Raw genomic sequence first — 25,354 nt, forward strand, 5'->3', positions numbered from 1 at the left:
AAACTCGTAGTGTAGACCAGGGCTATGAAGCAGAGGGGATGGAGAGTGAATAGTGGAGCGTCCATAGGGACACATATCTCAAAGAACTCTAGCTACTGTCCAGGGTAAGCAACCTCTCCTTCTTCGAGTAGCATCCCTATGACTGCGCCACTCAAGGTGACTCCTGAGCAGTACCCCCTGAAGGAGATGGGAACTTCAGTCTTTGGGTGTGGGAGAGGGCAGGATTGGGGAATGGGACGAGGTGAGGTGGGCTCTGGGCAGCACTTACCTGGACATACCCCTCACTCAGCGGCTAGGTGGAGGTGTGGTCACTGCCTTTGCCTGCAGGCACCGCTCCCGCAGCTTCCATTGGCCGGGAACCAGCAGGGGTCCCAGCTCGCGCCCCAAGTTTTAGTCATGGGTATTTTTAGTGAAAGTCATGGACAGGTCACGGGCTGTGAATTTTTTTTTTACTACCTGTGACTTGTCTTTTACTTGACTTTTACTAAAAATACCTGTGACTAAAACATAGCCTTAATTATGAGTAGGCATGGCATGTTAGTGACTTCCTAGCATTAGAAAATACAGGTGGAAACCCAGTTAGAAAGTCTCTCGGTAGACACTGGTGTATCTTAAGCTCAGTCTGCAAAAGATACAAATAGCCTCAGAGAAGTTCAAAAAAGGTTTAGTCCTGTCCAAATAGCATGTCATTATCTTCCTAATATCCCAAAGAATGGAGGGCAGCATCTTCCCTAGTTTGATGGGGTTTAGGATAAAATATGGGGAGATGAATAGTCCAATTTATATGAAAGTCTGAGGAACACGTCATCTTTGAAGAAAACAGTACAGAAGGGTCAGCCATTGAAGCCCCTTGCTCACAAAGGCATTTTCCTAGAAAGGTGTAAAAGCATACCAGTAGCTGTTGGTTTAAAGGGAGGTTTTGTCAAATTGAGAGCTAGGTTCAAGATCCAGGTTGGGGTGGGCTCCCTGACATGTGGGAAAAGGTTTGATAACTATTTGATAAACCCAGAAGTTGCAAGGTGAGCAAACACATAGGACTCTTCTACAGGCAAATGAAACACTGTGGTGGCTGCCAGATGGACTTCAGTGGAGCTCAAGGAGAGACCTCCCTTTCTTCGGGGTACTCTAAAGTATTCTAAAACTTCCAAGATGGGAAAATCCATAGGAGACAGGTGTTGCTGAGTGCACCAATGGTAAATCTTTTTCATTTCTGAAGGTAAGTTTTCCTGGTGGATTCCTTTCTACTGTTGAGCAGGACCTCCTGCACCTCCCTGGAACAGGAGAGCTCTATCTCTGACAACCATCCAGGTACCAGGCTTTGAGTCAGAGTTTTGAGATGGGGTGAAGAATGTTCCCTTTGTCCCACACGAGAAGGCTAGACATCAATGGTAGATTGATAGCCAGTCGAGAGGAGCGGTGAAGGAGATAAGGGAACCATACTTATCTTGGCCAGGTTGGTGCAATCAAAATGCCTGTGGCTCTGTCCTGTCTGATTTTGTTCAGGTCCCTGAGGATTAGCAGCATTGGAGGAAAGACATATAGAAGGTTCTTCGACCATGAGCGGAGAAAGTCATCCCCCCAAGAATGATGACCCAGACCTCCCTTTGAGCAGAAGTTCATGAATCTTCAGCTGGCAACAATGGCAAAGGGATCTATCGCTGGAAAACCCCAGGTGAGAGAAATATCTGTCTGAGTATGGATTTGTCGAGTTTCCATGTGTGATCCCACGTGAAGTGTCTACTAAGGTCATTGGGTATAGAATGTTGATGTGAATGGTGGATTCCTGTGTGGTCCACCTTCTCTGTACAGTGTGATCCTGTAGGTGAACTCTCTATATGAAGAAGAACGTGTCCAAAATAATTGTAACGGCAAGAGGACAATGTTTGAAAGTGTGGAAGCAGAGAAAGAACTGTCATGCATTGCATCCCCTTCCTGTCAGTTCTTTCTCTGCTTCCACAAAAGGAACCCCTGAACACACCTTGTCCGGATTCTTCCACCAGTTAAGGGAGACTAACACACTTTGAGGGGCAGAGCTAAACTTGTTCATACTGTCCCTGTTGGGGATATCGACTGACCTGAGCCAGGATTGGAAGCAGTGCAGATGCAAGCAGGCATATAAGGTGACAAAGGTGAACACTGCCATGGCCTGAAGCAGTGACTTGAGGACTTAGTTGAACTCATGCAATTAGTTTTGTCAGGGTGAGGAATCTGCTCCTTGGTAGACAGGCTCTAGATGCTGTAGCATTAGAGTGACTCCAATAACCTCAAGCTGCTGTACTGGTAGGAAGAAGGATGTTGTGGTGCTGAGCTGAAGACCAAGCCTTGCAAATAGAGAGATGGTGCTAAAACTAAGGTTTGAACTTTTTCCAGTACCCATCTGTTGGAAATAAACTTCTCCCATGAACGGTAGAAATGGAAGAGACAACCCCCAAAGGTAGAAGGATAGACTGGGGAGGATGGTGTGGCATCTGGTCCAGATTGTGGGAATGTCATGGTCCTCAACCAACGCATCAGAAGGAATGTTTCACAGATGACGTTTGTTGCGTCAACAGGCCGATAGTTGTGTAGGGTTTTCCTTTCTGCAGTCTGGGTTCCTTCTCAGATGGCTCAGGTACTCAGGTGGAAAACTGGGATAGGTTGTACCCTTGAGCTGTTTGGGACCTACTGAACCTCCTTTTGTTTGGAGGTGCACATATCCAACAAGTCAAGTGTTGCCCTAGAATACTTCAAGGAACGTACGGACTCCTCCATGGTCTCACTGAATAATTTGAGGCAATTAAAAGGGAGGTCCTTTACAGTGTCTTGGATGTCACATGGGAAACCTGAGGATTGCAGCCACCATAGCTGTGTAGATGGAATGAGCTGCCATGTCAGTTGCATCAACAGAAGCCTGTAAAGTCATCCTGGCCAAGTGATACCCCTCATTAATGATAGCCTGAAATTGCTGCCTGTGTTTCTGGGGAGATGCTCTGTAAAAGACTTTATATAGATTTCATAGAGTTTATGTGATTATACTTCATGAGTATCACCTGATTATTCACATTTCTAAACTGCAGAGTGGCAGACGAGTAATTCTTGTGAACAAACACATCTAAATGCTTTTGGTCCTTGTTATCTAGGGTAGCCTTTCAATGGTGTGCCTGTTCTGTTCACTGATTGCATCTGCAATTAGGGAGTTGGGGGTGGGGTGAGAAAATACAAATTCCGAGCCCCTAGCCAGGACATGGTATTTTTTAATTCACCCTTTTAGCTGTTGGGATGGCAGTGGCAAGAGTTTGCCAAATTGTTTTGGCAGTTCCAACAGCACCTCATGCACAGGCAGGGCCACCTGTGATAAAGATGGTGTATGTAGAATGTCCCATAATTTATGCTGGGTTTCTTGGACTTTTTCTATTGGAATTCAGAGCGCATCTGTCACTCTCTTCATCCAGTTCTGGAACTGTTTGAAGTCATCCGTGTTAGATGGAGGAGGCATAACTGCTTCACCTGGAGAGAATGATAAAATATTTGCCTGAGGAGTAGCCTCCTCCTCATCCCTCCTTTCTTGCTCCTCAAATGTTTCCTCCTGCAGGAGGAATTGCTAAAGAGGGATGGATGGGAGCAGGGAACACTGTCTCTGATGTTCCACATGAGTGTTAGGTGCCTTAGAAAACTGCTGGTGATATAATGCCCAAAGGTTCCCGTTTGGCCATGGAAGTGATCTGTAAAGAAATGGGGGAGTTATCCAGGACGGATCATACCAGGGAGGGTGTTGAATCAGTTGACACCATGAAGGCAGTCAAATGTCCCTATACTGAACATCTTCAGAAGAATCAGTTTGGGTAAATAGACATGAAAGCTCTGAGCTGATATTTGAGAGTCTGAAGAGCTCTCGTCTACATAGTGTGACAGCAGAGCAGATGACAGTGGAGTGATGATCTGCTTGTCTGGCTGTGTGGGTACTGGGCAATCATAAGGTACTGGTGAAAGGTGGGGTATCAAAGATAATGCAGGCTGTGGTACATGGAGTCTAAACGAGCTCACCAGAGGAGTCTCAGGCTCATCTGAGACAAATTAAATCCCTGGAGAATCTGAACTCCTGCAGTACTGGGTAGGCTTGTGTAAAGACTTGGTGAGCTCCAGATGTAGAAGGCTGAGGCACTGATGTTGGCTGAACTGTTGGTTAAGATACTGATGCACAGTTGGTGTGGATGGTTCCGGCTTCTTAGGTGCAAAGTCTTTATCTCTAGTACTCTGTTCATGCTTCAACGGTACATTGGGCACTGGGGCAAGACTTAAGACAAGCTGAGACTTAGCTCAAGCTCAATCTGGAAGCCTCAGTACCAGGACTGCTTGAAGCCGCCGCAGAAACCTTTGAAGGGCACAAAGTTTCTGGTATGATACGTCTTTTAGAGGAGAATTCTCTCTGAGGAGATTTCACAGATCTCCTAGTTAGAGTCTTCTCTACCTCTGTCCAGCATACCCCAAAGACAAAACAGGCTTCATTTATCTACCAAAGAATAAAAATGGACTAGAAACTAGTTAACAGGCAGAATTGTAAATGAATGCTATAGGACGCACTGTCTCAGGTGAGTGGTCGAGAAGGAACAGAGGGCGGTTCATCTCTTGCAGCCCTATATGCCTTTGGCTGAATGGACATTACTGATGAAAATCTCATACTGAAGGTGGATGCACACCTCAAGTGGAGCACCCACAGGGATACTACTTGAAGAAGCACAAAAAATTAGAAAAGTGTACATTCTGAATAAGCTTAAATGATGGAACTAGCACAATGCAATGAATTTATAAAGGTGCTTACTTCCAGGCACCAAAATGCATTATAGAAACAATACAAAACATTTTAAAGAAAAGCCACGCAGCCCAAATAAATAGCTAGATTAAAGTTTTATAATACTGTAGATAATTTGAACATAAGAAAATGATAAGCCCTGAATGCTTCCCTATCATTATAACAAACGTTTGAGTGAAAAACTATGATCATAGTCATACCTCTTAAAGCCTTACAGTCAATTACTTCCACATGAGCATCCAATCTATCAAAGGCTTCTTTGCAGATGGCCTTCGCTAATGTTGACTTTCCACTTCCCTACAAAATAAATGTTGGGTAGTCTTCTAAAACAACATCCAGAGTAACAGAAACTACTTCTTTCTTTGTTTCTGTGGACTAATCCTCAGGAAACACAGATGCTAAATAGATGGCTGGTTGTATAGAGGGTGATTTTCATTCCTTGTCAATAGTAGTACCTAGTACGGGCCCAGTTCTGATCCCACTGAAATCAGTGATAAAATTCTCACAGATTTTAAAGGGTTCAGGATTTGCCATTAAACAACATGGGAAATATAACAGGAGAATCACTGAGAGTCAGTGATTGTGTGAAGTGTTTAGGGAAAAAAATGTGTGAAGTGTTTAGGGAAAAAATTATGATTTTTTTCTGAATTCAAATAATTTAAAAATAAATGTTAAATAATGTTGAGGCATAAGTATCTACACATATTTGAAGGGTAAAAACACAGTGTGGAATAATCTTCCAAGGTAAATGATGGACGCTCCAGTGTTAGGGGCATTTAAAACTTAGATGGTAAAAAACACTAAAATATAACAGAGGAAATGATGCTGCATTGGCAGGGGAGGTGGATTAGTTAATCCAACAGCTCTTTTTCAATTCTATTCTCTGATTCCTTGGAGCAGAAAAGAAACAGGTTTACAATGCCTGTTTGGAGTATTAAAATTAAGTTAGTGCAAGAAAACTATTTTGGCATACAGGTAAGGAGAGTTGTAGAAATGCACCTTTGTTCCTGTGAGCAGGACAGCTCCACTGCGCAGTCCCACAGCTATGGTAGCTAGCTTTTGAGATAAAGGGCGTCCCAAGAGGCTGTGGGTTATGTGCTCAAAGGTGGATGTTCCTAGTTTACCCACTCCTCTGCAAAGTAAGGCAAACCAAATAAAACATTAAACAAGCTACAGCTGTCTCAGTACACTCAATCTAGGTAATAATAACTATTTGCATTTATAATGGCATGCTTTCCATACATACTGAAAAATCCTAAGTGCTTCAGATGTTCAAGAAAATCTATGGCCCCCTTCAATTAGATGCCATGGAACTTCTACACTACACAAGTGGCATAAAGGGGCATAGCTAGCCCTTGCAAAATATCCCCATCACATGTGGTTTTCCAACCAGTGAAGAACTATTGTAAAAGCTCTGCACCAGCTGCCTTCCCTATTCTGGCATAGAAGATGTGTCCAGGCATAGGAGATGTGTCCAAGGGTGTGGTCAGGAGAGGGTATAGCCAGAGCGCAATACACTTTGGCTATTATACATTGGTGTAATAGCCTACAGAAAGCTATTACAAGCTGGCATAACTCAGAGCAGCCTGGGGACAATGTAGGTCCTTGACCTGGGCCAGAATTAGGGAAATACAAAATTGACTTAAAGCTACTTTTATTCACCTCCTTTCCTAAACTGTAGATCACTTTTAACCTGACAGCACGCCTTTAAGATCCACAAAGATAGCAGTTTTAGATTTCAACTTAAAGAAAATACATAACAACAACAAAAAAGAAACATCTAGCAGTATAGTACCCCTTAACACTAGCGAGGCCCGGTTTGGTACAGATTGAGGGAAGAGCGCCACCTAGTGAATTATCAACACAGCTTCTGGGAGTACATAGCATGGCAAGGCATCTCCTTCCAGAGACTTAATTTTTCAATCTGGTTTATTTTTCAATATTGGGTAGGCCCAAGTAGTTCTCGTAAGCCAAACAAAATCCCAAATTTATAACACAAAAAGGAATGCCTTTCCCTGCCCCTCTCTTGTGTGTTGTCTTATTACGCTGGTTTCTGGATGCCAGTCTTTCCACAAACAGCAGCTAACTAGATCATTTCCCTTATAGGGAGGCGAGCAGCCTTCCACCCAAGAGAAGCCTTTTCTCCCTGCTGCAGCTTGTTTCTCATCCCTTCTTCCTCTCTCACCAGAAGTGGGATTTTTAAAGGTCATTGGACTCAGGTGTGTCTACTTAGTCTGTGGTAACCTCTTTTCAGTTCATTAGGAAAAGGGCCTTCACCTTTCTAGGGCTGATATAACTGCTTTCTGCCACTCTCCTATAATTTTCAGGTCTGACTTTGTCAAAGTAGGTTGTCCTTCAAGACATCTCATCCAAGAAGCTGATCCTGCAAACACTTAGAATGTACATCACTTCAGTTGTGTAAGTAATCCCATTGACTACAATAAGGCTACTCACAAGAGCAAAATAAAGGTGTAAATAAGTAAGTGATTACATGATCAGGTCCCAAGTATTGTGTCAGCCCAGCCCAGCCCAGTCCAAAGAGATGTCTAGTTACATTTTTCACTGAATTTTTAACAGCTAGTTTAGTTTTCCAGAAGCTGTGCATTTTCTAATATATCTGGTTTTCTTTTTTTTTCTTCCCATATTTGACATTGTCAAAATATCTCACCCTAAACTGTTTAGTTTGTGGAAAGGAAGGATCTGGTCAGTATCATGTATAGTAGACTGTGTGCTGTCATCATCAGCTTTTGTAGGCATAGGATGTATAAGAACCTATAAACAAAAAGAAAAAGTCAATATTTTAAAAATCAAATATACATATACATTTACAAAAGAAAAGTACAAAACTGATTTGCATCTTTTTGTAATCTGTTTGAAGAAAATGAAGGGATAGCTCAGTGGTTTGAGCATTGGCCTGCTAAACCCAGGCTTGTGAGCTCAATCCTTGAGGGGGCGATTTGGGAATTTAGTTGGGGATTGGTCCTGCTTTGAGCAGGGGGTTGGACTGATGACCTCCTGAGGTCCCTTCCAACCCTGATCTTCTATGATTCTAAAACACTGACTAAATGTTTTAATGAAACTATACTTGCATGAAAGACTCACATATTGATAAAATGGTGTAGATGAAAGCTTCATTCATACTAGCTAAAGAGGGTAATTATCTCCCAGTTATCAATCAAATTCTTCATATAATATATAAGGCCCATTTGGATACTAGTACTAACATGTCTCCAAAGTGACTAATCTTGGACATAATCCATTAATAAGGATAAACTTCTATTTTACTTTTAGTGAACAAGTTTGCAGAGCAACAGAACAGTTTTCTTCACTGCTTCTGTCATGCAACTGCATAAATATAAAAAAATTAGCTCATCACCAGCAACAATAGAGGGGTATGCTAACATTGGAGACTCAGATCTTGACTCAACAAGCAGTTTAGGAAAGGGAATACTTGCCCCAAAAGAAGAGGCTATGTGTGTGTGTGTGGCGGGGGGGGAGGGGGGTTTACAGGGAAAGGGAGAGACGGAGGACACAGAAGCAGTTTGAGAGCAAGAGCACGGCATGAACTGGGACAGGTGTGGATCGAAAGCAGCCCTCACATTTGATGGAATAAACAATTAGCACCTCCCCACTTCACATGTTCCAGACAGTACAATGTCTTGGGTACCAAGGCGGGAAAAATGGTGAAATAGGTATTTAAGGCAATTAAATATGAAGAGTAGAATTTTCAAAATTGCTCAGTGTTGGCCTAATTCTGCTCCCATTGAATTTAGTGGGAGTTTGATCATTGCTACAGAATTTAGGTCCAAAATACTATGGACTATGTGGAGTCTTAGCAAAGCCTCATGCTATAAGGTAACACATGAGATGTGCATATATGGTGATGAACACAGGCACTACAACATTAAATTACTTAATACTGTAATTGAAACAGACACATATGATACACCGTTAATTTTATTTTTCACCACATGTAACAGAATTTAAGTTACTTGATACCTGATACTATGTGATATTTACTTGTATATTTGTCTTCTGCAGCAAACTGGGATCCAACATAAAAATATTCTCCGATTTATTTTCTTCAGTGTGAGAAGGATGTACTACACTAAGGACAAACTCTTCCATTCCTGTGGAAACACACTGAACAACTATCAAGATTTCAAATTAACTCTATTTTTCTTCAGCACAATATGAACCTAGTAATATATATATTTTTTAAATAAATGTAATCTAAAATGAATGAATTAAACTAAGATCACTGTTAAAGATTGACTTACATCTACAATTTAAATGGAGGGAAGCATCTATTATGTCCCTCAGTATAAAAACACCATTTTTAAAAAGAAATGTTGCCTAAGGAGGCTTCATAATACAGAGAGAATACAGACATAGCCATAGCAGAGGACATAGTTTTCCTTACCTTCTTTAACAACTAGTTGTATGCAGTGTGTGTCTGTCATTATCCAGGGAAGATCAAAAGTAGTGGTATCCTCCAACCATGAACTAAAAGCAGATTTTATGTCATCTTCACTTATGTCTTTATGCTAAACAGGAAAATGGGGGGAAAAAGAGGGAGGGTTGCTTTATTACGGCTGTTCCTTTCCAAATGATAACCCTTCAGTATAGATGGTTCAGTATATATATATATTTGTTCCTAATGGTAGCTCACAGACGGAAAAAGTTCTAATGGCATTGTTCATTCATAACACTAAGTCCTGTCACATCCCCACAACCTATCTATGTTGGATACAGACATGACTCCCATTACCATAATGTTGGAACACCTCACAGTCGCTAATGTATTTATCCTCACAACATACCTGGGAGGCAGGGAAATTCTATTATCCCCATTTCACAGATGGGGAACTGAGGTACAAAGAAATTAAATATCTTGCCCAAGGTCATACAGGAAGTCTGTGGCAGAGCAAGGAATCGAAACTGGGCCTCTTGAATGCCATGCTAGCCCCTTAACTACTGGAGCATCCTTCCTCTCAAAGGCAAGGGAGATCAACAGAGATCTCTTTGGGAAGGGAGGAAGCTCTGTTCAGAAAGGAAAAAGAGGATCCTACCATATTATTCACCTAATTTTCCACCTTTCTCTTTGCTTCCTTTGGGAACTAAAATCACTTGAGCTGAAGTAGAAAAGAAAGAAAGAACTCCATATTAAATTTATATAAGATCACATAAAATTACTTTATATTTCTTTAGTTTACTGCCTTCAAGATATTTATTTTACACCTATGTACAAAAACCTCAGGTTTAATTACTACTTAGTTCAACCATCTACCCTGCAATCAACCATTTACAGAAAAAAGTTGTATTTATTAAACTGATAGATTTCAACCATGGTATATTTTAAAATATAGTAAAAAGGCAAAACAAAATTCAATCCGTTTGTGGAGAAAGAACACCAGATGCATATGAAAACTCTGTGCTTATTATAGATTAGTACTATATGTTTTGTGGAGCAACTAAAGTGCAAAATGACCACACAAGTGTCACAGCAAAACAAACATACTGCCCATAATGTACTAACCCAGTGAAGACATTTGCCTTGTGTAAGAGCAGCACTTGATGGACAGTGAGAGCTGACATTAAATAGGTTTTTGTTGGCATAGATTTGCAATGAGAACAATGGGTGTGGCTCCGTTGAGGGAGGATAGAGGGGTTCAAATATTTACTTCACTATTAAATTTATAGCAGAAGGAAAAAAGCAAAGATAATTCAGAGTAAAACTTAAAACACCACATTAAAATGTATGAATATGCCTTAACTATCTTATTTAGAAACTCTCCCCAGGTATTGCCTGCTAGAGGAGCATAAGAGCTTCTTCTCCTTCTTCTCAAAGGAGTTTCAGACTCAGCATTGGGTTTCTTTGCCTTTGTAGATTTAAAGCTGGACTATACTGAGCCACACCAGCTGAGGATCTGGTCCAATATTTCTTTTGTAAACACTTTTATTTTTTAATGGCAGTCTTATCTATGTGGGACCCTGTCAAGGAGAAAATGTTGCTTATGTCCTAAGATGAAGTGAGAACCATACTACTCTTGCTATGTAATGCTTTCTAATGCAGCAATATGTAATTATGTACAACAATATTCAAATATAATTTTGGGACTTGGCCCTGTAAACCCTTACCAACACATGTGAGTAGCCTTTAACTTCTCATGCCTCACAGGCATATAGGTTTGTAGGATTTACCCCTTACACTACATAGCGATATTTTATTAAAACTATGTCAGAACACACTTTGCAGAGTAAATGTTTTTATTTATAACACACACACAGCGTACACCAGGTGGCTCAGGGTCCTGCACAAAATGAGTAATATTTAATTACATTATGAACATGGAAAATGCCAATGTGTTAAACAGAAGGAGAGAGAAATTATGAAGGAAAAGCAAAAGAGAAGACAGATGTGATCTGAAAACGTATGGAGACCGGTCTAATGGTTAGAGACTAAGTGTCCGAATTTATAGGCTCTATTCCTCAACCATTGTATGACCTTGGGCAAATCACTTTATTTTTATAAAATAGAAAATATGTATTCAATACACTGTAGAATGAGTATTGTAATACCTCCCAAACACAAAAGGGTGTTTTGAGGTTTAATTACTTGACATTTATAATCCTTGGATGAAAGGTGATACAGAAGTATGAAGTAATATTATGTATAAAGTTTCATTTATACAGATGGTACAAGTGTCTCGCTGATTTAGATATGACTTTAAATCATAAAATTGTATTTATTCGAGGGGAAATTGCATTTGGAATAATGTATATTTTAAATATTAGTCTAATGTGATTTGAAGTTCCCAAATTATCACCCAACAAATAAAAAACAAAACAACACTGGTAAACCTTAACCAGAGCAACACTATCATTGCTTAAAGATATGCAAAATGACTGAATGATATACTAAGAATACCAACTCACTAAATTCCTTTTGGGTTGTAATCTAAGAGATGCTGGAATTTTAGGGACTGATTCCACTGACTTAATTCTGACCGTTGCATGCATTTCTATATGTATTCTCTTTCTCAGGCCATCTGGAATCTGAAATATATAAATTTAAAACAAAAAGTAAAAAGAAAAAATGGTCACACAGCAGAAATTAGTTACAACATCCCACAAGTAACTTCACATCCATGGAAGTGTATCCATCAATAAAAGCATTCCCATTACAGTTGATCATCAGCCTGACTTTACTAGTTGTAATTTGCAATAGAATTTAAGAGGAAACCATTCTATTGCCAGTTGGACTCAAATCCTCTTCCCTCACACTCTCGCCTCCTAATTGCCTCTTTTGTTCTTTGTGGAAACAGTTAAAACTTGTTAACCTCCTTAGAAACAAACAAATGAAGTGAGATAAAAGAGTGAGGGGGAAGGACGAATCTGTCTGTATTATATTACCATATAACTTTTAAAAGTTTATGCCTATCCTAAAAATGCTTCAGTTTTAATAAGCAACAGAGGGTCCTGTGGCACCAAGAAGTGAGGTTCTTACCCACGAAAGCTTATGCTCCCAATACTTCTGTTAGTCTCAAAGGTGCCACAGGACCCTCTGTTGCTTTTTACCGATTCAGACTAACACGGCTACCCCTCTGATACTTGTCAGTTTTAATAGCCATTTGAAAAAGCTTTTTTTCTTTTAAATACAAAATTCATATAAACCTGTCTTAACCACCAGTAATGCATTTGATAATTGATTCATGAGTGTAATGTAGACAGAGAGGCAGCCTTACAGAAGAAGCCATCTAACTTAGCTAGTAATTCTGAACATCTCTTAACATTTTGTTAAGAGAATCTGAGCAGTAAGAATTTGAGCTTTCCCCCAATCCTCTTATACAGCTCCTTTCATCCACTGAACACAAAGAGGGTAAGTATCATTAACCTTATTTTATAGATTAGAAAACTGTGGCATTGAAAGGTGAAGTGACTATCTTAAGGTGACACAGCAGGTTAGTGGCAAAGCCAAGGATAAAATTTAATTTTCATAGCTTACACTAACCAAATTGTCCTCCTTTATTTGAAATATATATTCCTTACACTCTATTATAATTTAATTTAATTCCTAAATTGAAACAGCTCAAAAATGAAGAACCTATTGTCACCAAGAGACTATACAGTAAGTCATATTTAGAAAATAGCACTTGAAGTTCTCAGCTGATATACAAAACTGAAGTCTACAAGAGACGGCAGTAATGACTCTGCTATTGGCTGGTATTCTCATTCCCACTGAAAAGGATGGTGAATTGGTGGGAACTGCCTTAGAATCCACTGTTTTAAAACATCCAAATGGTGATTTTAAAAGCATTTTATCTCTTTTATTGATCCAACAGCTGTTTCCAGGGAACCAAGAACAAAAGCTAGCAGCAGAGCTGTCAGGACACTGAAATGTCAGTGGCTGCCAACTGAGACCTGCAAGTGCCATCTTCCAAAACAGCATGTAATGATATGTCTACACTGAAAATACTCCCCCCCCCCATAAAAAAAACAAAAACAACAAAAAACCCACAGTAGTTAGTCTCAGAGTACGGGTCAACTGACTTGGGCTTGCACTACAGTGCTAAAAATAACAATGTAGACATTCTCACTTGGGCTCTATTTTTATCCTTAGTGTGAGTACTGCAAGCCTGAATCAGTTGACCTGGGCTCTGAAATTCTTAGCTGCATTTTTATTTATTTATTTTGCAGTGTGTATGTATCCTGAGATCCAGCTGGAGATTCCTATTAAGGTTTTCAGTGTCTTAACTGTGAATTACTTTTTATTAATATAAAATAATTTATTTTAAACAAACTATTTTTAAAATAAAGGAGTTTCTTTAATTAAATGCCTTGCATGGTGTTAAGTATCAGGGGGTAGCCATGTTAGTCTGTATCTACAAAAACAACAAGGAGTCTGGTGGCACCTTAAAGACTAACAGATTTATTTGGGCATAAGCTTCCATGGGTAAAACCTCACTTCTTCAGATGCATAGAGTGAAAGTTACAGATGCAGGCATTATATACTGACACATGGAGAGCAGGGAGTTACTTCGCAAGTGGAGAACAAGTGTTGACAGGGCCAATTCAATCAGGGTGGATGTAGTCCACTCCCAATAATAGATGAGGAGGTGTCAATTCCAGGAGAGGAATAGTTAATTTGTGTCCATTTATTCTTTTGCGGAGGGACTGTCTGGTTTGGCCAATGTACATGGCAGAGGGGCATTGCTGGCACATGATGGCATACATAACATTAGTGGATGTGCAGGTGAATGAGCCCTTGATGGTGTGGTTGATGTGGTTGGGTCCTCTGATGGTGTTGCCAGAGTAGATATGGGGACAGAGTAGGCAACGAGGTTTGCTATAGGGATTGGTTCCTGGGTTGGTGTATATATGCCATCATGTGCCAGCAATGCCCCTCTGCCATGTACATTGGCCAAACCGGACAGTCCCTCCACAAAAGAATAAATGGACACAAATCGGACATCAGGAATGGTAACATACATAAGCCAGTAAGTGAACACTTCAATCTCCCTGGTCATTCTATTACAGATTTAAAAGTCACCATCATTGAACAAAAAAACTTCAGAAACAGACTTCAAAGAGAAACAGCAGAACTAAAATTCATTTGCAAATTTAACACCATTAATCTGGGCTTGAATAGGGACTGGGAGTGGCTGGCTCATTACAGAAGCAGCTTTTCCTCTCCTGGAATTGACACCTCCTCATCTATTATTGGGAGTGGACTACATCCACCCTGACTGAATTGGCCCTGTCAACACTGGTTCTCCACTTGCGAAGTAACTCCCTGCTCTCCATGTGTCAGTATATAATGCCTGCATCTGTAACTTTCACTCTATGCATCTGAAGAAGTGAGGTTTTTACCCATGAAAGCTTATGCCCAAATAAATCTGTTAGTCTTTAAGGTGCCACCAGACTCCTTGTTGTTTTTAATTAAAGTTTTTAAAAAATACTAAAATTATACATCAATTGTACAATGATATGATATGTAATACTATTACTCCTCAGTTTGTTGAAGGCTGGAGGCCAGAGCACACCAGAGAGGCATGAGTATGTGATGTAACCACATACCTTGTTATATGTAATATGTATGTACACATAGATAATTTCAGAGTCTCTGGAAAACTATAGCTACAAGCAGACTGTTAACGCACTCAATATAAATAACTCACAAATTCCAGAAAATCTTTACAAAGATGCTGGAGAACTTTCTCATTTTTGCTGCAGAATTGCCACAGAGCTGTGGAGACCCAGCCTATGCTGTGCATTTCAGAGGGCTACTGCTGGGTTTGAGTAGTCCAGAACAGGACAAATTAGCAAAGAACAGCTACACTTGATATTATGTATTGTATTTTAGTCTACCTTACTTAAAAAAATAATGTTTACAAAATCTACTCTATACAATTTTATACTAATCAAGCAACCCCTAAGTTATCTTATTAAAACCCCAAAAGCAACTATATTCAGACTAACCCAAACTCTTCCAACATGCATGGCTTCCACACTGTTGTTATGCTTTATGGCACTCTCTAGATCTTCAAATCCATTCCATACTATCTGCACAACAGAGATCTCACTGGATTCTTGACTGATATTAGAGCCATACTGGTTTCTGTCTTCTGTGCTGGACATTTGCTTTTGCTTCTCAAATGGTAGATTCTGCTTTGCTTCTCGATGGCGTTGTCTTAGGGAGCGAAGCTTACTAATCTTCCCATAAGACACTTTAATATTGGGATCTAGATCAACAAACTCCAGATTCCATGGAAAAACATGAATGGTATTTTTCTGAAATGCCTTTGTGGCTGATGTGCTCTGTACACTAGGAGGCTGGGACTGACATACTCTGAAAATAGAGTCCATGTGAATCAAGTTTAACAGCTCATCCCTGAATGCACTCATTTCACTTGTACCACAGGAAGTCTCCTGTTTCTGCTCAGGAGAGCGAGAGAAAATGCTCCCGATAAAATTCCATACGTTTGGCAGGACATTTGAGCCAAATGTCTCTTTTGCATCTGGCTTACACTGTTCGAGGACATCTGGATTTAAATGAGATTCTTTGGCCAAAGGTTCCTTTATGATTTCTCCTTGATCCATGTTACTTTTAATAAATCTTTCATGTAAAAAGTCACTTTTTGAGGAAGGCAGATTGGTGGTGTTTTCTTCAAGCTGGCGTGTTTTTGGACATACGAAAAGCTGTGTACGAGGTTCTAGTCTCCCATAAGAAGCAGGTGGCTTTAGTGTACCTGCAATTAAACAAAAATCATCAGTACATTTATCTACCTTTGATAAAGGCTCTCTGTAGCATTGCACGAAATGCCTCCATCACCACTTACCAATTTGAATGTAAATATGAGTATTCTGCTCAACCCACACTGGGAAGATGGCTTTTGGAAATACTATTCGAATCTGGTCAAGAAGATGCTTTTCAAGAGAGGAAGCATGCAGCTCCTAAAGACAACTTTGCATAATTAGAAATCAAATACTTCACATTACATTTTGCATTTGTTTTAAGATACAAACTGTATATCCCTATATAAAATCAAATTTGAATTATACACATGCAATGTACACCACCCATGTATAGGAAACAGTGCCTTGAGGAGAAATGGAACAGGTTGAGGGCCGGGGAATGCTTATCATGAATAACAAAAGTATGAGAGCAATTTAAATGTTTTTATTACCAGTATTTCCCAATCATCTGCCGAGAGGGGTTCCACTTCTACTTGCTGACAGGATAAGACTTGGGAGCATGGCTCAAGGAATATCTGGCAGAAAATAACACTTTTAAAAAAAATATTTAGCCTCTGATATTTACATAAAGAAAAAAGTTAAATCTTTAAGTAATTTGAAAGAATGAAGTCTGCTTCACTGTACACTTTGGATGATTAAAATTACTTGCCTTTTAAATTACCTTAGCTATACAACTTAACACAGCATGAAGCTTCAATACATTACTCCTGAGGGAATTCTGCACCAAAAAATTAAAAATTCAGTGCCAAAAAAATAAATTTTTTGTGCATATTTTAAAATTCTGCAATTTTTTTGTCAATAAAGAACTGTGGAAGCTCCAGTGGAGGGCACAGGCCAGTGCTGTACAAAGGTGGGACATCACCCTGCAGCCCTCCCTCCCCCCAGGACAGGGACTCAGTGATAAGGCTGCACCCGGACCCTGACACAACCCAAGGGCCAGGCCTACCCCAGAAACACCCCGGAGCCCTGCCCTCTGTGCCAGGCATACCAGGTGTGGGCAGGCAGGCTCAGCCAAGCAGGATTCAAGCGTGGATAGGCTTAGTGTCGAGGCATCCAGGTGAGGGGTGAGAGGGTTCTGTGTGAGGCAATCTGGGTATGGGCAGCTCAGTAGGGGAGATGGATGCACAGGAGCTCGTTGCGGGGTTCTGGGTGCAGGGAAAATGAGACTCTTCAGGGGAGCCGGGTGAAGGTGGTTGGGGCTCGGCAGATGGGGTATGGGTGAGGGGGTCTGGGGCTTGACAGGAGGGTCTGCGTGTGGAAGGACTCTTCAGGGTGGTCCAGGTGCAGGGGAGATGGGGCTCATCAGGTGGGGGAATTGATGGGCCTGCTTAACGGATGAGCCCCAGCTGCTGCTGCTGAGGGGCACCGCATGCCGGGTGGCACCACATGCCGGGCTCCCGCTTCCCCCCTTTCCCATCACCTTTCCTCTCCCCACTGCCTCATCCCCCTCCTCTCACTCCCACATCCCCCTCCCTTATCCTACCCCCTTCTTTCCCCATTGCGTCTTCCCCCCATCCCAGCACACAACCCCCATTTCCTCCACCCCACCCTCTTGCCCTGCCCCACCACAAGCACTCACAATTGTACAGAAAACAGGAAGGCTCCCAGCACAGAGAATGAGGAGCTTGACCAGCACTAGGACCCAGGAGGCAGCATTCAGCTGCAGAGTCAACAGCTGGAACTGAACCTTCCTTCAGCCAGGCAGCTCTGCATTCCCAGAAATGGCAGCGGCATGTGACCCAGTGTGCCCCCCCATTCCTTGCCTCTGTTTCTTGGGGCAGTGCCTCCCCAATTACTCCCATGGGCATCCCCAGGCCAGCTGCTCCCGGTGCCAGAAAGCATGGGAGGTGGGTGAACCCCTGGCTTAGGGAGGCTAGCCCCCAGCCCCGCCCCACCCCTTCCACCCACGGCCACGCGCCTTCCACGCCCACCAGAGCCCAGCCCCACTGTGGCTATTGGCCCCTGCCCAGTGCCCCTAGTCCTCCCCATGCCCGCTGGCCCCTGCCTCAGGCTAGTACTCTCAGCGCCCCCTGGCCCCTGAGTGCCGGGCAGCACGGCCCCAGCCTCTCCGGGCCGCTCCACCGGGCCCGACCCAACTTCCCTGGGCCGCACCGCCAGGCCTGACCCCCAACATGCCCCAGCCTCCCCGGGCCCCAGCCCCAGGAGGATGGGTGGCACGGCACAGCCCTGGGGGCACACCGTGACCCCAAGCCTGCCTGCCCCAAGGAACAGCAGGCACGATGGGGCCTGGGGGTGGAGCATGGACAGGGGGACGTCAGGCTGTTTGGGAAGACAATGCCTTCCCGTGACTATGACACCCACCGCCCATGCTGGAAAACACGCGGGCATGTGACCACTCTTGCGGCTTCCCTTTGCTTCCCCATCATTTTCTGCTGGGAAGCTAAGAAATCTGCAGAGGGACCTGAATTCCGTGCCTGCAGAATAGTGGTGCAGAATTCCCCCAGGAGTAAAATATAGTATGTGATTTATTTTGTGCCATGCTTAGGCTATAGACCCCCCCCATTCCGCTATAATCAACACAGCAGGTACAAAGTGAAACGAAGTAGCAACATCAATAATATTATTAGTGGATTAACTATCAATCAAATTTCAAAGCATACCAAGAACAAAGGAATCACCATAGGGGTTACAGAAGTATTTTAAAAAACCTAACTAAAACCAAACAAAAACATAGAGCACAGTTTCTGAATACATGTTCCTGAAATTTTGAATTAGCCTAAAAATAAAGTGGAATTTGGAAAGCTCAAAAGTATAAATAACTGTATACAGTTATATAAGGCAGAAGCAGTCGAAAAGCAGTTTTCCACGTCTAAGGAAAAAAATCACAGTTTTATGAGTGGGCTCACAGAAGAATCCCTTCCACAACACAACTTTCAGGAATTGGTCATCTCATTGGTATAAGCTGACCATCAGGAAGAATGCTGGGAGCTGATGCAGCTCAGGGAGAAGCAGATTGTTTCAGAGAAGCCAGTCAATACAGAAAAAAATAAAGGGTGATGTTCACCAAAAGTTCCATTTGTCAAAGAGTAGCACTTTTCAAGATACTGGCATCTCAACATTTTTTTCTTTAAAAAATGTTCTCTTAAAACGAGGCAACTTAATCCTCTGTCCTCTGGGCAACTGCAGCTTCAAATCAGGTTTTCCAAAATAAGCAATTGGCTTTACACCTGCAGGATCCTAAAGTTTCAATGTATACAATACAAATAAGAAATATCCTTTCCCTTCCGTACAATAGTAAATAGAAGGGAATATTTTTCATGGAATCCTATTACTGCAAATAAACACATGCTTCCTGAAGGCAAAGGGATAGTGGGGCCATCTATTTTAATTTGTTCCTTTGATAGGACAGAAGACTTTATTTATTTGGTGAATTTTTTGCTAGGATCTGAAGGTTGCTCATAAGGACTTTCTTCTGTGAGCTAGTAATTTCCAGATTTTAACAGGATAATTGTGAGGATTTATTTCTTTATTTAGCATTTGTATATCTTAAATAAGCATAAATGTGTAAAAATCTGGCTACAACTACAGCTAGGGGGGCAACAGTACCCTAATCTAGTTAGATCTCATCAGCAGAGCCAATATCATTATCTTGTGAACAGTAGGAAAATAGCAGATTTTCACAATATTCTATGGGCTACTTTTCTTAACTATTGTATCTAGAGTCAGGATAAAACAATTCCAGTTGAGATTAAAATAACCACTCCAGCAGCTATACAATGTCATACAAATTTTCCAGTTACTTCTGCTGTTGACCCAACAAGATGTTTTATAGTCCAGTGGCCAGATAACCATTAGCTTTCCAGTAATGATTTTCCAAAAGCAAACAAGTGGAGGTGTCACACTGCCTGACCTAAAATGTTCCCTGCTGTGCATTCTTTCTATAAATAAAGTTTATCATGTGTGAAATATACTTAGAACAGCTGTGTGTGAAGTAATACTTTTCTGCCCATGTTAATTTAATTTTCCACCCACTATAACCAAAACACTGTGTTGTTGAAAGATTTACAGTCACATGATGGACAAAACTTTGACTGTGTACTGTCTCCTGGGCACCTGTCCAACTTCTCTTTGTAACAGGAGTCACAAGAAGAACTATAGCACCTGGTCTAACAGTGAGGAAAGCCAGATCCTTTTACAGCCAATCGGCAACATGTGTACAAGGAGAAATGAGTCGAAGTCTCAGGGCAGAAAGAATGTCAAACGAGTTAGGAATAAGTTCATAATTATAAACAAAATGACAAGAACTGAAGAAAACAAACAATTACCATGAGAAAATTCCAAACTTGTTTTATTTCTTTTAAAAATACTTTTCCTTTAAATTAACATTTCACTACACACTCACACTTCAATCCTGCAAAGACCTACCCAAATACTTAACTGTACACCCCGTAAGTAGATCTATTGATTTCAGTGGGTAAATCTTTGCAGGACTGGGGCTTAAGCCCCAACTCCTGCAATTTATTCCATGTGAGTGGACATCTCTTACCACATACAGCCCCAGCGAAGACAGTGGGGATCTGTCTGCCTGCATGGAACAGGTTACATGATTGTAGCCTAAACTGTAAAGCATTATTCCTTCAGATTTTTTCTTTTTAAAGTGCATTCCAAACCTGCTCTCCTTCTGCAATGCCAAGTTTCTCTGCTAGGTGTCTGTTAATTTCAGCAATATTTTCACCATGGTGACCATGATGTCTGATTTCCATCCAACTCAAGAATATAGGCTGGTGACCCCAGGAGACTTTCACAGCTTGGCCCTGTTGATTTCAGAGAACAGAACAACATTAATATCAAACAATTTAAATTAAATTATCCTCATTCTGACTAACAATATAGACAAAATCTTCCATTTGATTACAAAAATGAACAGAAATGTGTAATTTGTTTCTGGATTTGTCATGCCCTATTTTAATGAATAATGTAGGATCTTAGCACTAGTAATACAGAAATACACTGAATCATTGCAAATCTGAATAGGGCTCTCTGTGCAGGTGCAAGGGTTTGCCTATATATATCCAATGTGATCATTGGGGCCTTGCTTTGATACATAATAGGAACATCAAGTAATGAAGGTAGAAAAAGAGGTTGACATGCACAAAAGGTTATGAATCTGTTTGGTACTCCAATATATGCATCTTGTCAGTTCTCCTTTAAAGGTTAATGTTAGGATGACCATATTTCCCTATGCTGAATATGGGACAACTGGTAAAATTACTTATATTCAAATAAATTCAATGGCAATCGTATAAACGTTCAAATTAGCATCAAGTTGACTGAGCCTCTGTTAAAAAGAAATACTGCGTAATTGGATTCTTTTTATTTACCTTCTTACCTTTAAGGCTTTAGAGTTCACACGGGGAGGGGCGACACACACACCCCTACCCCCCCACACACACACAGAAGGAGGGGTGACGCACACACTCCCATACTCCTATTTCACACAGTGGGGGTGACCGACCCTCCCTGCCCGGCACTCTTCAACCTCCATGCTTGGCTGGGCACCCGGGATGGACCCACCTCTCCTGGTACCTAGCACCGTGTCTTCCCGAGACAACTCATGTGGGGGGCATGCAGGGTCACATGCCCCTCCCCCCGATTTCTTCCAGGGTTCACACCAGAATGTGGCCAGCAGCAACGTTTTGGCCCTGTGCGGGAGGGAAGGCATGGGAGCTGCTTCCAGTCACAGGGCAGAAGGAGGGGGGGTACTGGGAGGAAGTGGTTAAGCCCTAAGGATGCATTGTGCACCAGAGCCCAGGGAACCTGACTGCAGGGGCGTCAGCGAACCCAGTCAGAGAAGTGGCTCAGCAGAGGAGGGTGCCTAGGGGATGGAGCAGTCCCGTGCTCCCTGAGGGCAGGACCCAGAGGGAGGGGTGGGCGAAGAGGGTGCTAAGCCCCTGCCCTGGGGGATACTGTGCAACCTGCAGGGTCGAGACATAAACAGGCTAGAAATCGCTTCCTTTCACCACTCCAGAACTTAGCTGAGAGGCTTTCCCGTGCCAACACTGTGCGGGGCTTTGGCACATGTAGGGATCGGCTCCCCCTGGCCAGCACTCCGGGCCAGAGGGTCTTGGGTTTTCCTGGGGTGCCTGCCCAGCCAGAGGTAGTGGGGGAAGGAAGGAGCCTGCTGGCCAGGCTGTTGGTGAGCTGAGCACTCCAACCAGGGGCTGGTTCTCTGCACAGTGCTGGGAGTGCCCCACGGGGGGGGGGGGGGGATATGGAGGAGCAGTAGGGCTGGGGGAGTGAAGGGGCAAAGCAAGGAGAGGACAGCAAGAGGGGAAGCACGTAAAGGGCTAATGGGTGGGCAGCAGAGGTGACACATAGCCAGCCACCGCTGGCTCCTGCCTGCACTCCCCCAGCCCTACTGCTCTATCAAGCAATTGTTGGAGTGAGGAAAATGTAAAGATGTGGGATATTAGGAGGGATTTGGAGGAGTACAGGCAGATTGTGTGGCATTAGGAATCAGGGATGACATTCCAGGCTACAATTTTTTGGGGAAGGGGACAAGTGGAGGGTTGTATCGTGTCAAAAACATGTTATGATGCTGCATTTATTTTGTTTCACTGGACAAGTCAACAAGAGGTAAAGGCAACTTGACAGAAAGTTATTTTATATTGTCAGCTACTATGTTTCTTGTACCTTTCTCTGAAGCATCAACTATTTATCACTGTCACCCAGGATACTGAATTAGATGTCCCAGGGCTCTGATCTAGTATACATTCCTATATTCCTGGTCTTAACATCCGGGATGCCCAAAGTCCTCTCTAAGTCCTTGTAAATTTCAGAGTGGCTGGTAGCAATTCTACCCAATAGTGATTCCAGCAACCTGTGGACCACAAGAGTCCTGGTTTGATTTTTGGCTGTGATAACAGAGAGCACACTAGACTCCAGATGGATGGGGGATTCTGCCAACTGGCCAAAGGGACCCTAGTCCAAACATGGACCCTGTCCTGAATTCTCTGGGATTACCATGGTCTAAGCACGGCTCACACATAACACAGCTTCATGGTCTTCACATTGTGCTCTGCCCAACAAGACATTGTCATGTCAACCTAGAATATTACAGGCTTGGAGCACCTCGCCACTACAAGGGGATACTAGTGGTGAGGGGCTCTGGTGGCAACAGGGGGGGCATTGTGAGAGGGCACTGACAACAATAGGGGCTATCGCTGGTGGTGTGGAGTGACGCGAAGGGGTATCACTGGCATCAAGGGGGTGCTGCTGGAGTCAAGAAGGGCATTGTGAGAGGGCACTGGTGTTGAAGAGGGGCCTCGGAGGCATGAAGGGCAGTGCAGCTAGCATTGTTGGTACTGAACAGGGCATTGTGAGGGGCACTGGTGATGTGGGGCGCATTGCTGGTGTCAAGGAGGACTGGTGCGAGGGGTCACTGGCATCACAAGGGCCTGTCACAAGGAAGTACTTGTCTCGAGGGGGCATTGCTGGCATTGAGAGAGGGCGTCATGAGGGGATACTGGCATCAGGGTGTGTTGCGGATATTGAGGGGGCACTGGAGAGGGAGTATCGCTGGCACTGAGGGGTGCATTGCAAGGGGGTGCTCACCTAGAGGTAGGGCATCAGGACGGGAAATTTGGATTTGAGGGGTCATCATGATGGGGTGCTGGCATGGGGGTGTTGCTTACATCAAGAGGGACATTGTGAGAGGGCACTGGCATTGAGGGGGACAATGGTGGCGTTGAGTGGGGTGTTGTGAGGCGATGCTGGAGTCAGGGGCATCAGGAAGTGTTGTGATGCTGGTGTCAGAGGCGTTGCTAGTGCTGAGGGGCTCCTTGTAAGGAAGCACCAGTGTCAGGGGGTATTGTAAGAAGGTGCTGATATAGGGGGGTGTTGCTGGCATTAGGAATGTCAGAAGGTGCTGGCACCAGGGGGCATTGCTGGCAAGGAAGGGGAGCATTGTGAGGAGCTGCTGGCATCGGGGAGGCATCACTGGCACTGAGGGATGTCGTGAGGAGGTGTTGGCATCAGGGTGTCATTGCTGGCATCAGGGGTCATCATGAGGAAATGCTGGCATCAGGGGTCATCGCCACCATCAAGGGGGCATCGTGGGCAGTGCTGGCATCGGGTGGTGTCATTGGCATTGAGGGAGGTATCTGTGGTGTTACTGGTGTTAAAGGGGTGTTGTGAGGTGGTGCTGGTATTGGAGATTGTTGCTGGCATAAGGGGCCGTGTGAAGCGGCGCTAGCATGGAGAAGTCGCTACCGGGGGGGGCATCTTGAGGAGTTGCTGGCATCGGAGGGGCAGTGTGAGGAAGCGCTGGCATTGGGGGACATTGCTGGCATTGCAGGACACAGTGAGGAGGAGCTGGCATCGGGGCATTGCTGGCATCAAGCACTGGATTTAGAGGGCATCACTGGAACTGGGGATGTCACCGGCTCTGGGGCATTGTGAGTACATAGGGCATGCTGGCATCGGGGGCACATTGTGAGGAGGTGCTGGCATTAGTAGGGCATCACTGGCATTGGGGGCATGTAGTGAGGAGATGCTGACAGTGGGGCATTACTGGCATTGGGAGGCGATGTTAGCATTAGAGGGCATTGCTGGCATTGGGGGGTGTCACTGGTATGGAGTGGAAGTGTTGTGGGGGGTGCAGGCATTGGGGTCATCACTGGCATGAGGGGGCATCGTGGTGGTGCTGGTGCTGGTGGTGTCACTGGCCTTAGGGGGCATCATGAGGAGGTGCTAGTGTTGGGGGCATCACTGGCAGTGGGGGCATCGCTGGCATGGAGGGGGAGCATCATGGTGAGGGTGGGTGTCGGGGGTGTCAGTAGCATTGGGGGGCTCAGTGTCGCCATGGCAGTGGGATGCTGGCAGGGAGAGGGGGTGTCTAACGAACTGGCGGCGGGTAGTGCCGCTGTCACAGTAGCGATGAGGGGGAGGCCGGCTGGGAGGGGTGAAGCCGTGAAGGGTGGAGGAGGGCGCCTCGCTGTCACCCCAGCGATAGGTGCTGGTGGGGAGAGAGGACGGGACTCTGCTATGAGCCGCTCCGAGGGGCCCCACCCCCGGTACCTGCTGCAGGCGAAGGTGGGAGGCCAGCGCAGGAGGCAGGTGCAGGAAGCAGTCCCGGGCGCCGCTGAAGGCGACAGTCACAGCAGCGCCTCCCGCGCCCCCTCCGCCGGGGTAGCCGCTGCCCCACATAATGCCCGCAGCACCCAACCCCGGCGCGCCCCGGCAGCATCGAGCAGCCGCTCCGCGCCCAGGTAGAAAGAAGGAAGGAAGCACGAGCCCTCAGTACTTTGCCCCCCACCCTCCAGCGGCATTGGTATGGCCCATCAC

At 43.8% G+C, this 25,354-nt stretch overlaps 1 protein-coding gene and 1 long non-coding RNA gene across 7 annotated transcripts in view; one reads left to right on the plus strand and one right to left on the minus strand.

Moving 5' to 3' along the window:
* LOC117872212 overlaps positions 1-9,218 on the plus strand; it is a 40,034-nt gene extending 30,816 nt beyond the window's left edge. The window contains exons 1-4 of one of the 4 annotated variants that reach the window (XR_004644431.1): positions 485-1,216; positions 1,504-1,672; positions 7,117-7,207; positions 8,831-8,948. This is a non-coding gene — a long non-coding RNA (uncharacterized LOC117872212). Of the gene's footprint in view, positions 1-484; positions 1,673-6,895; positions 7,208-8,830 lie in introns of those variants that run through there. The other 3 variants (XR_004644429.1, XR_004644428.1, XR_004644430.1) reach the window with 3 other exon arrangements.
* Positions 1-25,329, minus strand: part of PEX1 (peroxisomal biogenesis factor 1) — a 51,054-nt gene extending 25,725 nt beyond the window's left edge. The window contains exons 1-11 of one of the 3 annotated variants that reach the window (XM_034760435.1): positions 25,088-25,329; positions 20,680-20,823; positions 16,480-16,563; positions 16,132-16,246; positions 15,272-16,041; positions 11,729-11,848; positions 9,213-9,336; positions 8,810-8,940; positions 7,458-7,561; positions 5,789-5,921; positions 4,990-5,086 (exon numbers count right to left, since the gene is read on the minus strand). In XM_034760435.1, coding sequence (XP_034616326.1) covers positions 4,990-5,086; positions 5,789-5,921; positions 7,458-7,561; positions 8,810-8,940; positions 9,213-9,336; positions 11,729-11,848; positions 15,272-16,041; positions 16,132-16,246; positions 16,480-16,563; positions 20,680-20,823; positions 25,088-25,216 — 1,951 coding nt within the window. In that variant the 5' untranslated portion in view covers positions 25,217-25,329. The remainder of the gene's footprint in view (positions 1-4,989; positions 5,087-5,788; positions 5,922-7,457; positions 7,562-8,809; positions 8,941-9,212; positions 9,337-11,728; positions 11,849-15,271; positions 16,042-16,131; positions 16,247-16,479; positions 16,564-20,679; positions 20,824-25,087) is intronic. The other 2 variants (XM_034760433.1, XM_034760434.1) reach the window with 2 other exon arrangements.
* Positions 25,330-25,354: the final 25 nt, after the last annotated feature.

The sequence above is a fragment of the Trachemys scripta genome, chromosome 2, assembly GCF_013100865.1.
Source record: "Trachemys scripta elegans isolate TJP31775 chromosome 2, CAS_Tse_1.0, whole genome shotgun sequence".
In the NCBI taxonomy this organism is placed as follows: domain Eukaryota; kingdom Metazoa; phylum Chordata; order Testudines; family Emydidae; genus Trachemys; species Trachemys scripta.